Genomic DNA, 16,240 nt, shown 5'->3' with positions numbered 1-16,240 from the left:
GAATAACTCTTCGGGTACCCTCAAATCAGTGTTTAAGTCCTTGTGCAGCTTGCTTCCCTGCCTTCCCCTGGGCCTTCAGACTTCATGTAGATGGGACTGCAGCCCATGTCTCCCATCAGTGGAGTACTGAAGTATCCTAGTTGCCAGACTGGACTTACACTGAGACAGAGTTCATTCAGGACTGAGAAAGAGGAATCACAAAAAGGAAGATTACAGATTACTCTCTAACCCTTTCTACTGAGTGCTATCTAATGTCTATAATGTATATAACTAGGCCTTAAACTGGAGACTGGAAATCCTTCTGCCTACACAAGCATTATGGCAGAAAAGCATGCTAAGGCACATGAAAAACAATGAGGTGGTTGGTGACAGCCAACATGGCTTCACTAAGGGAAAATCCTGCCTGACCAATTTGGTGGCCTTCTACGATGGAGCCACGGAACTGATGGACAGCGGCAGAGCAGTTGACATCATCTACCTGGACTTGTGCAAAGCGTTCGACACTGTCCCGCACGACATCCTTGTCTCTAAATTGGAGAGACATCAATTTGATACATGGATCACTCAGTGGATAAAGAACTGGCTCGATGGCCACATGCAAAGAGTTGTGGTCAGTGGCTCAAAGTCCAGTTGGAAAACAGTAACAAGTGGTGTCCCTCAGGGATCGGTGCTGGGACCTGTCTTGTTCAACACCTTTGTCGGTGACATGGACAGTGGGATTGAGTGCGCCCTCAGCAAGTTTGCCGACGACACCAAGCTGTGTGGTTCGGTTGATACACTGAAGGGAAGGGATGCCATCCAGAGGGACCTGGACACGCTTGTGAGGTGGGCCAATGCCAACCTTATGAAGTTTAACCAAGCCAAGTGCAAGGTCCTACACCTGGGTCAGGGCAATCCCAGGCACTGCTACAGGTTGGGCGGAGAAGTGATTCAGAGCAGCCCTGCAGAGAAGGACTTGGGGGTGTTGGTTGATGAGAAGCTTAACATGAGCCAGCAGTGTGCACCTGCAGCTCAGAAAGCCAACCGTATCCTGGGCTGCATCAAAAGCGTGACCAGCAGGTCGAAGGAGGTGATCCTGCCCCTCTACTCTGCTCTTGTGAGACCTCACTTGGAGTACTGTGTGCAGTTCTGGTGTCCTCAACATAAAAAGGACATGGAGCTGTTGGAGTAAGTCCAGAGCAGAGCCACGAGGATGATAAGAGGGCTGGAGCACCTCCCATATGAAGACAGGCTGAGGAAGTTGGGGCTGTTCAGCCTGGAGAAGAGAAGGCTGCATGGAGACCTCATAGCAGCCTTCCAGTATCTGAAGGGTGCCTACAAGGATGTTGGGGAGGGACTCTTCCTTAGGGACTGTAGTGGTAGGACAAGGGGTAATGGCTTCAAACTTAAACAGGGGAAGTTTAGATTAGATATAAGGAAGAAGTTCTTTACAGTGAGGGTGGTGAAGCACTGGAATGGGATGCCCAGGTAGGTTGTGGATGCTCCATCCCTGGTGGTGTTCAAGGCCAGGTTGGACAGAGCCTTGGGCCACATGGTTTAGGGCAAGGTCTCCCTGCCCATGGCAGGGGGGTTGGAACTAGATGATCTTAAGGTCCTTTCCAACCCTTACTATTCTATGATTCTATGATTCTAAAACTCATGCCCTTGCCAGCAGTGTAAGACGAGAGGTGGAGGATATTTCTTTCTTTCAGTACCTCCTCTTAATTAGTCCATAGCCCAAGAGTTGCACTGCTTGATCATAAAGGGACTGTAAACTCCCTGAAGCAAAAGTGAGTAAGGATCCTGCTTTTGAAAAAAAATAAAAGTCCTTTCATGATCAATTTAATTGTAAAACTGTAATAACATTGCTGTTTTACTAAAAAGACTTCTTTTTGAAGATACTAGAGGCATTTCTGTATTTGTGGGGGCTTTCAAGAGCACAAGGGAAATATTGTTATTAAAAGCACTCCTCAAGGTCCATCAGTCTGTCAGGCACTGCACAGGACATGAAAACAAGAACTGAAAAGCTTTCACTCTAATAGATAGTTTGGTACAGGGGCAGGGAAACACAGGCAGGATCCTGATGGTTTTGGAAGAAGGAGATAGCTATCAGCAGTTCTCTGCAATAAAAATCTCTACTGGTGATGCCAACAACCTAACATTTGTACGGATTATCAAGAGAAAGGTTTCATGTTCTAATTAATGTACTGTCAGTTTCACACAGCTTGTGCCCATGTTTGATCAACAAAGATTTTGGATAGGTACTGTTTTCACATCAGTACTATTTGATAGAAGAAGGCTAATTCCCGACTGTTCCCATACAAATTAGATTTAAAAAAAATAATAATTCTTTGTAATTCAGTATGTAACAAATGAGAATTTGTAACATACTGGATTACACTTCTGTTATGAAATAGCACAATGAATTAGGTTGCATTATGCCATGAGCAGGCTTGTCAACATTCAGTGGAAACAAAGAATTGCTGGGCTTTCAACCAGCTGTTTCCAGACTTACAAGGACCCTGTGGTTCTGAACTCCTTTCAGACCTTTCGATGCATCTCTTGATCATGATTTTTCTGCAAAGACTGATGGCCTGTGTCTGTAAGATAAGCAGATCATGTAAGGATCATCACAACTCCCATCAATTTCTTGAGGATCTGGGCCCTGAGATCTCCAACATAAAAAGCAAACCCCAATCAGCATTAATGAGAAAAACAAAACTGGAAAACAAAAAATTTTATTGCCTTAAGTATTAGACACTTCACTGTGATCTGGATCCTGCCTTCCCTGAAATAATTGTCACTATATCCAGATCTCATGGCTGTAATCTAAATAACTTGGCTACAAGCAATACTGTCACTTTGCATCTACCAGTGCTCCACACTTACTGAGGTCTGAACAATCTGCAATTAAAATTGTTAGCATTTTAAAACCAGTTTAATTTAAAGAAAGTGTGCAAAATAACCACAAATGGACAGCTACTCTATATGCTATGACAGCCAGAATTTTTATGCCATAAGTAGGTCTAGGAAGAATTCAGGCTCAACATTTTCAATCTTGATAGCAGGGGAAGGAGATGAAAAAAGTTATTATCATCTTCCTCAGACTGTATTGGCAATGCGATCAACTTAAATTTCACCCATTATTTTGATACATCAACACAACCAGAAAACTTTAATGGTTTGGTCTAAATGAAGAGAACAAGCTGCTTTAAACAAATGAATATTTCAATGGAGGTTCTGAAACCAATCAATGTTGAATCAATAACTTGGAGATTAAAATTACTTCACTGGAGTATCATCCAAATGCACAGAAATGCAGAAATACAACAGAAAATAAGAATGATTAATAAAAAGCTGAATTTTTATTATAAGGTAGTGCTCAAAAAGTCTTTGAAATCAATAGCAGTATCACTCACGGCTCACCAGGCTTCAATCTATTCAATCACATTTTTAACAGATACCTTGTACTATACTAAAGTATTTTAATTTGCCTGTAGCATGATTTTTAGGACAAGAAAGAACCCTTGAGCATTATATGTAGCCACAAACCCTCATATTAAACATCACTTCACTATGTGCCCTTAGAAGAGAAGCGTGATTTACAGCAGATTTAACACACAAGCCCATTTGCTGAAAACTATTCCATAAACTGCATGTCTGGATGACAATCTGCAATCTCTGTTATTTGCTAAACTAGCCCCTGTTAAGTTTCAGTCTCTAAATGTAGGGTATTCTAAATTATGGTGGAAATGTAGTGAGAAACTTCGCTGGGGAGGTTAAAATCAGTGTGTAACCGAGGGAAAGGAGTTCTTATGCTTTCAGCTGCAGCTTTGCTTCTTCCTGACCTGGTCACGCTTCCCCATTTGCAGCAGCTCTCCCGCAGATCGCGCGGTCAAGACAAGCCGGGAACCCGGCAACTAATTTTAGATAACCCCTTGTATAATTTGATAGACTTTTGTTCTCATAAAAGCCCACCTTACTGCAGAGGTTCCGTGGGTTTTGATCACTTAATTAACTGGCGGATTGTTTTTCTGAGCTAACACAACGCCTTTTAAGTTTATTCGCCCCTTATGAACCCCCTGAGGTCCCATCTCCGCTTACGGGGAGTTTTGATGTCTTTAACGGCGACCGCAGCCGCTGCTGCGCCCTCCTGAAAACCTGTCCCACCCAGCGGCGGCTCTGGGCTGCCTGCCCCCAGCCGCGGCTCCGGGGACCTGCCGAGAGGGCGCGGGGCTGCTTTGCACCAGCGGAGCTGAGCCCACCCTGACCGGGTGGAGGGAACAGAGGGAGCTCTGCCTTCGCTTGGCGGGGGCAGCGGCGAGCTGAGGAGCAGACCGGCAGCGGCAGCGGAGCCGGGCGGTGCAGCGGACACTGCCCCGCCCGGGGCCGCGGCCCCCCGGGCGGGCGAGGGGCGGAGCGGGGCAGGCGGTGATCTCCTCCCCCGGGGTAGCTACGGCTCCGACCCGCTGCCGCGGAAACCCCCGGGAGCGCGTTGGGAGTTCGGCGCTCTGCGGCGGGGGGGGCCGCGAGGGCGGAGGCAGGAGGGGATAAAAACCCCGGCACTGCTGTGACCGGGAGTCTCCTGCCTTCCCTCCCCACTTGCCGCCGGTACCGGGCTTTGGGCTCAGCTCCATCCCCGGGGACAGCGGGCCAGCTCTGCCTTCGCCCCTGGGGGAGGGCAACGGAGCCGCTACCGCGCTCTCGGCGGCCCCCAACTTCTCCCGGAGGCAGCGGAGCATGCGGGCCCGGGGCTGGCGGCGGCGGCGGGGCCGGCACCGCGGTCCCCGGACATGAAGCGGCCGCCTGGAACTCCAGGTAACGCTGCCCGGCGGGGTGGCGGAGCAGGCATCCCCCCTGGTAGCCGGGTCTTGGCGGGCGGGCAGGGTCCAGAGCTGGGGGCGAGCGCAGCCCGGCAGCGGGCGGTGGAGACCCGGCTCCTACCTCCGCTGCGGAGCGGAGCGGCTGTGGCCGAGCCTGCTCGGGGAAGGCAGTCAGGGACCCGTCGGGGGTAGGTGGGCGAGGCGAGGGGATGGCGCGGTGCTTGTGGGTGCCCGGGTGAGACGCCGGCTCAGCCCGCGCGGCCGCCGCGCTCGACGAAACTTTGACTTCCGCCGACCCCCGGTAGGGATCGGGGAGCTGCAGCGGGCAGTTCCCATCGGGAGGCTGGCAGGAGCCCCCTTCTCCCCCCGTCATAGGCAAGGGGGGTTCTCTGAAGTTTAGCCTGTCAGAGAAGATTTCGGAGGCGGTGGGGATCCCACGCTGGGCAACTAAACTTTCGTAAGATCTGGCATTGCTTGGAGACTGGTTACTGATACTGTAACAGGCACTGCCACTTACCATTGCATTTTTTCTTAATTATTTGCTGATCTCCTTAGCAACTGAAGTAATTTGCAAGGTTTAAGCTAGGGTGCAGCTTGATTTACAAAGGAACATCGCAAAAAGGGTGCATTTGTTGTTTTACTGGTGCCTATTTCCCTTGTACTCCCTCAAGAGAGATAAGAGCTGCAGAGTATTGGCTTCATGTAGCTGGTACTGCCGTAAACAGACTGCTGATGATTAGTCCAACTCAGGCTCCGTGGTACGTCACTCAGTTGCTCATCTGTGCCTCAGTTTTCGTAAAGTCAAGTGAGTTATCATGGGTGCAAAAAAAAATAATCTTTGGGGAAATTCAGTCTCTAGTGAGGGATGAGTGAGAGAGATAGTTTTAACTGACTAAGGTTGCTAGGACAAATTAATCTCTAATTGAGCCGTATTGAGGTCTGGCCAGGTTCTGGCCACAGAGGCCACTCCATTTGCCAGACTGACCTCAGGATCAGTGTGCTGCAAAGGTAAAGCCTTTTTTTTTTTTTTTTTTTTTTTTTTTAATCACTGTTAGGTCCTGCATCAAGCACAGCTTAGCCCAGTTCAGGGTTTTAGTCCAATGTATCAAGGCATCACCCAGATGTAGCTCACCAACAGCCTTTGGTGTCCAATCTGTCATGTTGCTAAATCTTGTGGATTACGATGGTTGGGGTTAATCCAGATCTGATCAATCAGAAATGCTGAGCACAGCTGTCAGGCAGATTTGATGCAGAGAGTGCCTTTCCCACTCAGAAATGATAAAAGCAAAATAGAGCCTGGAGTGAGGTGGCCACTACAGGGATATTTCCTTTGACAGCATCCCACACACAAACACACACAAAGGAAATGGAAGTTTACACAGACCTTCCTTACAAGTGTAGCATTTGAAAGATTAATTATGTAGAATGCCACTAGTCTGTAGTTAATGACTGTGTCTTGTACTTAAACAGGACTCGTAAAGTTGGGATTAAATGCATGAATAATTGCACTTGTATAATATTATTGTTAGAAATTAATAAAACCCCATTCTAAGTGTCAGGTTTTCTTCTGAGTTCATGAGGAAAGCCTTGTCAAATGCCATGGGGAAAAAAAAAAGGGCTTTGAGGAAACACGGTTAACACCTGAGCCGTCACTGGTTCATTGCATGTATCATTATGTTTAACTCATATGGCCCCGATTCATCTGATATGTAGACTGGTAAAAAGAGGGGAGCAGCTGGGTGGTCATTGAATGTCAACAGGAAGGTGCAAAGGTGTGTGAGTGACTTATGGGCTGGCCAGGTAGGGGGACAGAGTCTTCAGAGGAGACATTCACAGGAGATGTGGCACAAGGAAAAGAAATAGGAGATATAGAAATGGTGTGGACCTTCTGGAGGGTAGACTGAGATCTTTAATGTCTTTAGTGTTTAGCTCTCTAGAGGCTCGACACTTCCTGCAGTAGTACAGCAGGGTTGTGTGCAAATACTTGAATTTTCACTGTGCAGAAAGTGAGAGCCAAATGTGGGACTGTTTGCATCACCAGTGTACAGGAAGATGTTATTCCTACTGCAAAGCATTTATCAATCCAGTTTCTTTAACGCTGGAAAAAATAACCATTTGCTAAGTATTTGCACACAGGTTTGCAATCAACCAACCAACAAGCCAAAAAAAAAAAACTCAACCAAGCAACGAAAAAATACAACCCCCGCAACAAACACACACATTAAAAAGTGCCAAGTCCTCAACTTGTCTAGGAGTTGATCTGTTGTAGTCAATTGAGCTGTTTCTGACAACAGAAGATATTCCCTATGATACAAGGATATATCCTGTATTTCTTCTCAAACAGTTAAGCATGTACACCATTACTGCACAGATGATTCATCTCAGGGTGTACTGTGTTTTTGGCAGTGAACTTAAAATATCACACTTCAACACCACAAAGAAATGATTTCTTTGAAAAGAATTGAAGTACAAAACTCCCAGCTGTGCCCTTCACTTTACTATAAATCAAAAAAGCTATTTACCCAGCTCATTCAGAAATAATGGTGAAGTACTTAGCCAGAGTCTGTTGGCACATGTTAGCTCATAGTATTTAATAGCAATATCTCTCTTGAGAAATAATGTAATATTGAAATTTGTAAAATAGTACTTTTCTAAGACCTGAAGTAACGTTACTGGGATGAAATGAAATTCCACTTTTTAATATAAGGCTGACCGTAGGCTTTGTTCTTTGTTGCCACTTAACATGTATGCATTACTAACCCAGAAATGTTTATGCAGTCATTCCGATTAAGTTCAAATGATCACATAGGTCATAAATATTCATGTTGAACATGGTTGGCTTTGTAGGCCATCCTGTATAATCTATGCAGAAGGTATGGGGATCACAGTTGAGGAGCAGGTTGCAACTCAACAGTCCTACCCTCCAAAAGGGCAAAGAACTTGTTGGAAATGTAGGCACTGTGCTATGAGGTGGGCATGGCAAGGAAGGTTTCTGCTTGTCAGGGTACTCTCCAAATAGTCTTGTTTGTCCTGTGGTATGTTTATGGTGTCTATAATTTGGATTTGCCTCACCAGGCAAGTTAAGTCATCTGAAGCAGCTTTCATTTAGCAACTTCAGTGGGCTTTGGAAATTAACAACAGAGTTTTCAGCCCTTGCAAATTGTTTTTGCTCCTCAGAACTCAAAGGTATTATGCTGATTTACACTAGCCACTGATTTGCCCTTGGAATTTGGTTGCAGACTAGCTCAGAGTTTCTGGTGAGATAGTTGTAGGTATGGACAGAAACAAATATGCAAGGCTATTTAGTGTATTAAACTTGGTAACCCTTCCAAAGTAGCATTGATCTAGTATGTCCCATTTGGAGTATCTCCAGGATCACATATTCAAGACAGGAGCTGATTTTAAAAGTGCCATTCAAAACTGCAAGTGCAGTTACATTAAAAATTAGACTGCATAGGTTGCAGAAACATGCATTTAAATATTAGTGGGAAAGGCAACCTAGGCAAACGCAGCAGTTTCTCTCCGATTTTGTGGATGCTTTATAACTCAGTCTTCATGAACATGGTTTTATGGTATAAGGTTTTCAGATACCTCGCTTAACTCAATATACTAACTAAATGAGTTATTAAATTATTTTTTCATCTGGCAGTGTGTTTCCACTGTGTGGTATGTACTGCACGCCATACAAATCCACACTGAGGTACAGAATTATTTCCTGATGGTGGTTTCTATAATGCTACATAGGTCTTACCCTTTAGGAGAACTTGTATCTATTAATTGTTGCCATAGATTAGCTACCTAGCAAAAGCAACCTAGTTAGGTGCTTAGGACTGGTTAAAAAAAACCCCATTCTTCTGGGTTCCTAACTTCCCACTGAAAACCCCGTGCAGCCATATACTTCAGTAGGATCTAAAAGCTTAGAAAACTATGAATCTTGATACTAATCTTTCATTTGAATCAATCCATTTGATTTTACAATATTTCTATAGCTAAGGTCATGTTGCTCTATCCCTTTTATAGGCAGGGAAGTAAGGAGAAGCCCTTACAGTCAGAAGTGCCAGCTAGAGTCATAGCATTTTTTACTCATCTCAGAACTTTTTCAGATTGGTCCTTTGCAAACTTAATACACAGAGGTTCCTTATTTTCCAAGTGTCAAGCTGGTGACTGTCATATGTTCATTATTTTCTCAACAGTCACCAGTTCTCATAAATCATCTGATCTCACAAGAATGCTGAGGCAGAGGTTGGGGTATGTTCCAATTCTCACGTATAGGCATTTCCTGAGCTGTTGATGCAATCACATGTTCTTTTCCCTGTTCTTCCTTCAAACCTGTGCACAGTGTGAGGAAAGGTTTTGGAGAGAAAAAAATTAAGCAATTGTGTAAGTAAGTAAGGACTGTATAGAAAATCTAAAACAGCACAGAAAACCTTAATTCTGACACTTGAATTTTTGAGCACTTCACTTGGCAGTCTCGCCATTCTCTTAATGGGAATGCAAACATTTAAAGTCAATGTGTATATAAATTCTTGTGAAAGGTGAATTCTCGTATCTGGTGCCTTCATATTTCTTCTTTCAGTGGGTCATTAGAGGGTTCAGCTCTTTAAATTCATAGCACATCCTCTACCACTTGACTTAAGAGTAGATTTGTCAGCAGACAACAGCAGCGTGCCAGATTGGCAGAGGGTTAGACAGGAGGGGAATTTGGAACTGAAGGGGAGTGGAAATTAGTGCATTTCACATATATTAATTAATTGCATATATAATCTTAGATTCATAAGTAGCCAACGCAAATTCTCCAGAGGAGTGTGTTCTAAGGTTCACCTCCTGAAACTCTTGCCTCTCTTCTGTTTAACCCTCTACTTGCCCTTTACACCATCCCCATGTGCTTTTCCAGTCTCATATGCCTTAACTGACTTCTGCATCCTCAAACTACCTCCTCCTCAGCTGCTTCATTAGTAATGATGATAATGCTCCCTTAGCATCCTCCTCTCCTAGCTTTGCCCTTCCTTCCCTGTGCATCTCTTACACTCCTTTTCCCTCTCTCCCCTTCTTTGGCTTCTTTTCTGCTCTGTTGTCCTCCACCCTTTAGGACTTGATTTTAATGTTTTCATACTCTGGACTCATCCTTTCTTCATCCATCTTGTCTCATCACAGGGTACAACTCCTCCTTTTATTCTGCTGCTTTCGACGTGAGGTTGCTTCTTTTTCCTCCTTAGTGCTGCCCACAGGCACTCTCCCAGCTTCTGGCCATAGCCACTCTTGAGCAGTGCAGAGCAGTCATTGTGGGGTTGATCCTGATCCGATACTGTAACAACAGCTGGGTGAGACTGGAGAAATAAGTCTGAGGTTAATATGTGGAAGCTGAATACCACATTTGAGCCGTGAAGGGTTGGGGATAATCAGTGCAGATGGATTCACCTGGGAATTTACTGACAAACTTTTAACAGGGAGAGCAAGAGCGAACAGAAATATTCATTACACTGCTAAGTATGTGTACATTTTCTTCACAGATGGCAAAAAACATATCCTTTGGCACAGAATCACTACCCTGCCAAATGCTACGTCCCTGCTTCAAACCATAGTGACACTAAAATATTCACAGAAAGTAGTATGGTTGGATTTGTTCTTACTATTTAAGTATGAGCAAAATATTTTTTTCCTTTACTAAGTTTTGAGAAATGGCTGACTCATTCTTACTGAAAGTTCCCAAAACTTGTGCCTGAGGTAGGCACCAGGCATGGAAGATTTCCTCGTCAACAATTATGTTGGCAAAGGTAGAAGTAGCAGAATACAAAATATTCCAATTGGACATCTTGAATAACTTTAAAAATAGACTGCTGCTACCTGAACTATCAGTTACTGCAGGGAAAAAAGAAAAGAAAAAAGGGAATTTGTATGACATTTAAAGCTAAGTAGTCTGAGAAAATTCTTTGCTGTGTGACATTTTCTGATTGGTAGGAAACACGTTGTAACTGCTCCTCACTAGACAAGAACATAGCATTTTTGGATGAGGCTTTTTCTTTCCTGTACCAGGGATTTTCTGTCTGAGTTGGTTTGGAAACAGGTAGGGGATGCCATTGCCCAGTTATGTTACACAGAGGAGCATTTCTGATTTATTTTTTCTTTTTTTAGGAACAATCAGGAATTGCATTTCTTGGTCCAAGACTGAAGAATAGTTGCATTGTTTTTGAAGAGAAAAAAATACTGCATCTGTCGTGTGAATATTTACACAAGTGCAGTATTTCATATTTACTTAAAAACCAATGTTAAGCTTACATCACCTACTAACAACTAGATTTTTATAATTAACCATCTGGAACATTAAGGATTAATTGCCTGTATTTTTCAAAAGGCATGCATAAGAAATCAGGAAGGGTATGAATTGTAAATGTTAACATGCTGTACCTCTGTATCCCTCTTTTGACAGCAATTAGCACAAAGCTAACTGCACATATGATCTGTGGCAAGAAGCACTGGGAGACAGCTCAGAGGCAGTGACAATGTCTTTAAACTGGTGGACAACTCCTACTCACCTTGGAGTTTTTAAAGTGAACTGCAGAGGACTGGCATGTCTCTTGGTCTTCACAGTGAGCGTTTGTGGCAGTGCTCCGGGGATGTGTCCAGCAGCCTGCATCTGTGCTAGTGATATCGTAAGTTGCACCAATAAGAACCTCTCTCGAGTGCCAGGAAATCTTTATAAATGTATGAAAAGGCTGGATCTGAGTTATAACAGAATTGGGTTTTTGGAGCCTGAATGGGTCCCAGCACTGTTTGAGAAACTGAACACTTTAATAATCAATCATAATAGCGTTAGCAGCATTATCACTGGAAGCTTTTCCACAACCCCAAATCTGAAGTACCTAGACTTGTCGTCCAACAGCCTGAAGACGCTGGGCAGCCCTGTGTTTCAGGAGCTAAGGGCACTGGAGGTTCTCCTGCTGTACAACAATCAGATTACACAAATAGAGCCCTCAGCCTTTGGAGGATTGTACAAATTACAGAAGCTGTACTTAAGCTATAACTTGCTCTCACATTTCCCACTGGACTTGTACACTGGAAAACATAAACTGACAGACCTTGTGTTGCTGGACATTTCCTTTAATCACATCCAGTTGATGCCTATTCAGCGCCTGAGTTCAGTGCCAGCCAAACATCTTAGTGGAATTTATCTTCATGGCAACCCATTTTATTGTGACTGTATGATGCATGCCATGCTAATCTTCTGGTATCAAAGGCACTTCAGCTCAGTGGTGGACTTCAAAGATGAGTACACCTGTTTGTTGCAGTCAGACCCAAAAGGTTATCATAAACTGCCTTTACTGCACGATAACTTCCTGAATTGCTCTGAAAGCACCGTCAACAGCTCTTTCCAAGCCTTTGGGTTTATTCACGATGCCCAGGTTGGTGACAGGCTGATTGTACACTGTGACAGCAGAATCAGTGATGCAGGCACGCACTTTGTTTGGGTTAGTCCTGACAATAGATTGCTGGAGCCAGACAGGGAGACCGACAACTTTAAGGTGTTCCGTAATGGCAGCTTGGAGATAACAGATGCCCAGCTAGAGGACTCAGGGCTGTATTCCTGCATTGCAATAAATAAGAAAAGACTATTAAATGAGACCATAGAGGTTAGAATAAATGTTAGCAATTTCACAGTGAACAGGTCCCATGCTCATGAAGCATTTAATACAGCTTTTACCACCCTTGCTGCCTGTGTAGCCAGTATTGTTTTAGTACTGCTGTATCTCTATCTGACCCCATGTCCGTGTCAATGTAAGGCAAAAGGGAGGAAGAGGAAGCTAAACCAAAGCGGTGCCCACTCATCCATACTGAATTCCACACTGCCGCAAGAGCTGCCAGCTGATGAGAAGAAGGCTAGCACTGGTAAACGGGTGGTTTTCCTGGAACCTGTGCATGAACCAAAACACAGTCAGAACGGAAAAGTAAAACTGTTTCCTAATGACAATATTATTGCTGAGAGTATCTTAAAAACTACTCGAACAAAATCTGACTCTGATTCTGTCAACTCTATGTTCTCAGATACACCTTTCATGCCGTCAACTTAGTTTGCTACCTGTGTTTGTATTGTGCAGTTATATTTCTGAATACCTCCTTTGCTTGTAGCAACCATCAGGAAAAAAAAGCAAATAAAAAGAAAGAAAATGTTTTAAAGTAAGTCTCTCTTGTCAGTCCTTGAATTGCGTCTTCTCTCTGAGTGCAGGGCCATGCAGCAGGGGAAAAGTGAACAGTATGGCATTACTGTAAATGTCTTCCATTCAAGCTTAGCCTTGACTTTTACTCTCTGGTCCATACACGGCAATTTCTCATGCATGTTTAGAGGCACTCGCAGTGCTTACAGCTGACTTTTCAGGGGCAGATGCTGACCCTTATGAAACACTCCCAGTCATGCTGAGAACTCAGTTCCTCTGCAGTAAGCAGAGAAGCAAACTCACACAGCTACTGATAAAAATGTTCAGGCTTTCTGCAATTCTTTCCTCAGGCTCATAAAATCTTTACAGTAAAATCACTAGGAGAAAAAAAGTCATGAGTTTTCTTGGACTGATCTGAACAAACTGATTAGATTTGCCACCATGATGCCTAGCAGCACTGCATAAATGTTTATGGCTTTCAACTGATATTGTGTTTGCCAATTGTCAGTTGTCTTAACCTCTGCTGCTTGCTGTACACCTGCCATCATGTGTGGTGAACAAGCCTGCCAAGATCACCAGGGCTCCTGCTTCATCTTAGGGGTGGGTGGCTTCGCTCAGAGGTAGCTTCACAAGATAGGGGAAATATTGCAATTAATCCTTTCAGTGGCACAGCAGTCTTACAAAATTTGCTTTCACAAGATTTTCCTTAAAACAGGAAATACGGTATTTGGGCAAGCTTATAAAAAGTATAGACTCATAGAATAGTTAGGGTTGGAAAGGACCTTAAGATCATCTAGTTCAAACCCCTCTGCTGTGGGCAGGGACATGTCGCACTAAACCATGTGGCCCAAGGCTCTGTCCAACCTGGCCTTGAACACCACCAGGGATGGAGCATTCACAACTTCCTTGGGCAACCCATTCTAGTGCCTCACCACCCTCACAGCAAAGAACTTCTTCCTTATATCTAATCTAAACTTCCCCTGTTTAAGTTTGACCCCGTTACCCTTTGTCTTACCACTACAGTCCCTAGTGAAGAGTCCCTCCTCAGCATCATTATAGGCCCCCTTCAGTTACTGGAAGGCTGCTATGAGGTCTCCATGCAGCCTTCTCTTCTCCAGGCTGAACAGCCCCAACTTCCTCAGCCTGTCTTCATATGGGAGGTGCTCCAGCCCCCTTATCATCCTCGTGGCCTCCTTTGGACTTGCTCCAACAGCTCCATGTCCTTTTTATGTTGAGGACACCAGAACTGCACACAATGCTCCAAGTGAAGTCTCACGAGAGCAGAGTAGAGGGGCAAGATCACCTCCTTTGACCTGCTGGTCACGCTTCTTTTGATGCAGCCCAGGATACGGTTGGCTTTCTGGGCTGCGAGCGCACACTGGGGCAGGCTCATGTTAAGTTTCTCATCAACCAACACCCCCAAGTCCTTCTCCACAGGGCTGCTCTGAATCACTTCTCCGCCCAACCTGTAGCAGTGCCTGGGATTGCCCTGACCCAGGTGTAGGACCTTACACTTGGCTTGGTTAAACTTCATAAGGTTGGCATCGGCCCACCACACAAGTGTGTCCAGGTCCCTCTGGATGGCATCCCTTCCCTCCAGCGTATCAACCAAACCACACAGCTTGGTGTCATCGGCAAACTTGCTGAGGGTGCACTCAATCCCACTGTCCATGTCACTGACAAAGGTGCTGAACAAGACAGGTCCCAACACCGATCCCTGAGGGACACCACTTGTTACTGTTTTCCAACTGGACATTGAGCCACTGACCACAACTCTTTGCATGTGGCCATCGAGCCAGTTCTTTATCCACTGAGTGATCCATGTATCAAATTGATGTCTCTAAGAACAGACTATACACTGTAAATTCAGAAAGCACAGTTTTTATTTATACTTGGCTCTTGTCTTGCAACTACTGCTTCCTTCCTTGCCTAGATGTATCATTGTCAAAGCTTATGAACCTGTAAAGACTGGCCTGGACTGGTCATGCAATAGTATTGTAATGAGCATACTGTTCTATTTGCTATTTCTTTTCCAGTTACGTTTTCCTTTTTTATTTTTTTAAGCTAACTTACATTGAGACTGGGCTGGAGTTTGCCAAACTTCCTCACATTGATTAGTACCAACTTCAAAGGAGTTTTGCAAGGAATTACAGCTTACCAAAGAGGAGTAATTGGAGCATGTCTGTCTCATTCTATCTTTGGGGAATATACTGAAAAGGTAACGAATAAACAAAATCAGAATCAAAGGGCTACATGGTATGGGAACTGTAATTTGTTTTTGAGAGGTTTACTGTAACAGCCACTTGCCATTTTTTGTGATTTCTTTTGAGAAGGATGTCATCATGCTAAAGCTTATATCTGGCTGAGCCAAAGCTATCAGCAATTGATTTGCTCCGGAGAAATCCTGATGTAGCTAATTGTTTGAAAGCAAGGTATCTGGAAACCAGATTAGATCAGGAAAGAGTGTTTCTGTGATGTGCACAAAGTATGTGGAATTAGAAAACTGCTGGAGATTTTAATTTAGATATTTAGTGAAAGAGAAGATGGAAATTCTTTTTCTAGGCAGAGAATAATAAATATTTAGAAGAGAAAGACGACCAGGGGTTTGGGTCTTTTATTTGTAAATTTATCTTTGTAAATTTAAAACCAGCTTCTGCTATCAAGCAAGTTAGTGTCCTTTCATAAAGCTTTTTCCCTCCTTTGTATACATGCATTAAGCCAAAATCCATATGTTTACATATAAAGTATGATGGAAAAACAGTGTTTGTCTTTGCTAAAATCAGTTACATAGTTGGCTCATCTGACAATGAGGCAAAGGCTTGACACCTCCTTCTCAAAGTGCTTTTTTTCACTGAAAAGATTCAACTAAGCTGCATGATGTGCTGCTGTGCCCCCTGTGTGCTCGGTGGGCACCCTCTGTGTTGTGCAAGGAAAGAATCGGTGACCTGGGACCAAAGGCCTGAAAAGGTGGTGAGGCCAAGTGGGAAATAGAGAGGCACTGCTGTGGAAAGCTGTATAGATCAGTTACAGCTCTGGGCAGATGTTACATTCTGTTGTCATACATGAGGTTAATTGACCTAGATTTCAGTCTTTACACAAGTGCACTGACGGTCAGTTCTAAATGGGGCTGAAAAAGAAAACAGGCTGTTGGTGGTGCAGCTAGGAGGCAGATGTACACATCTCCTTAGCAGCTACGGCTGAACAGGTGTATCCTGCTGTTGTTGACAGTGCAAGGTGGAGACACCATGTATCAAACTCACAGTGCATTTTAATTCTTCATGGCAGTCC

General features: G+C 44.2%; 1 protein-coding gene across 2 annotated transcripts; it reads left to right on the top strand.

Moving 5' to 3' along the window:
* Positions 1-4,179: 4,179 nt before the first annotated feature.
* Positions 4,180-12,978, top strand: AMIGO2 (adhesion molecule with Ig like domain 2). Of its 2 annotated transcripts, none has more exons than XM_030480562.1 (2): positions 4,180-4,797; positions 11,230-12,978. In XM_030480562.1, the coding sequence occupies exon 2, from the start codon at positions 11,303-11,305 to the stop codon at positions 12,866-12,868; it is 1,566 nt and encodes a 521-aa protein (XP_030336422.1). In that variant the 5' UTR covers positions 4,180-4,797; positions 11,230-11,302; the 3' UTR covers positions 12,869-12,978. The 2 variants fall into 2 exon arrangements, with proteins under 2 accessions (XP_030336422.1, XP_030336423.1); XM_030480563.1 differs by lacking the exon at positions 4,180-4,797 and adding an exon at positions 5,563-5,607.
* Positions 12,979-16,240: the final 3,262 nt, after the last annotated feature.

The sequence above is a fragment of the Strigops habroptila genome, chromosome 3 (genome assembly GCF_004027225.2).
Source record: "Strigops habroptila isolate Jane chromosome 3, bStrHab1.2.pri, whole genome shotgun sequence".
Taxonomy (NCBI): Eukaryota; Metazoa; Chordata; class Aves; order Psittaciformes; family Psittacidae; genus Strigops; species Strigops habroptila.
This window is presented reverse-complemented; position numbering and strand designations above follow the sequence as displayed.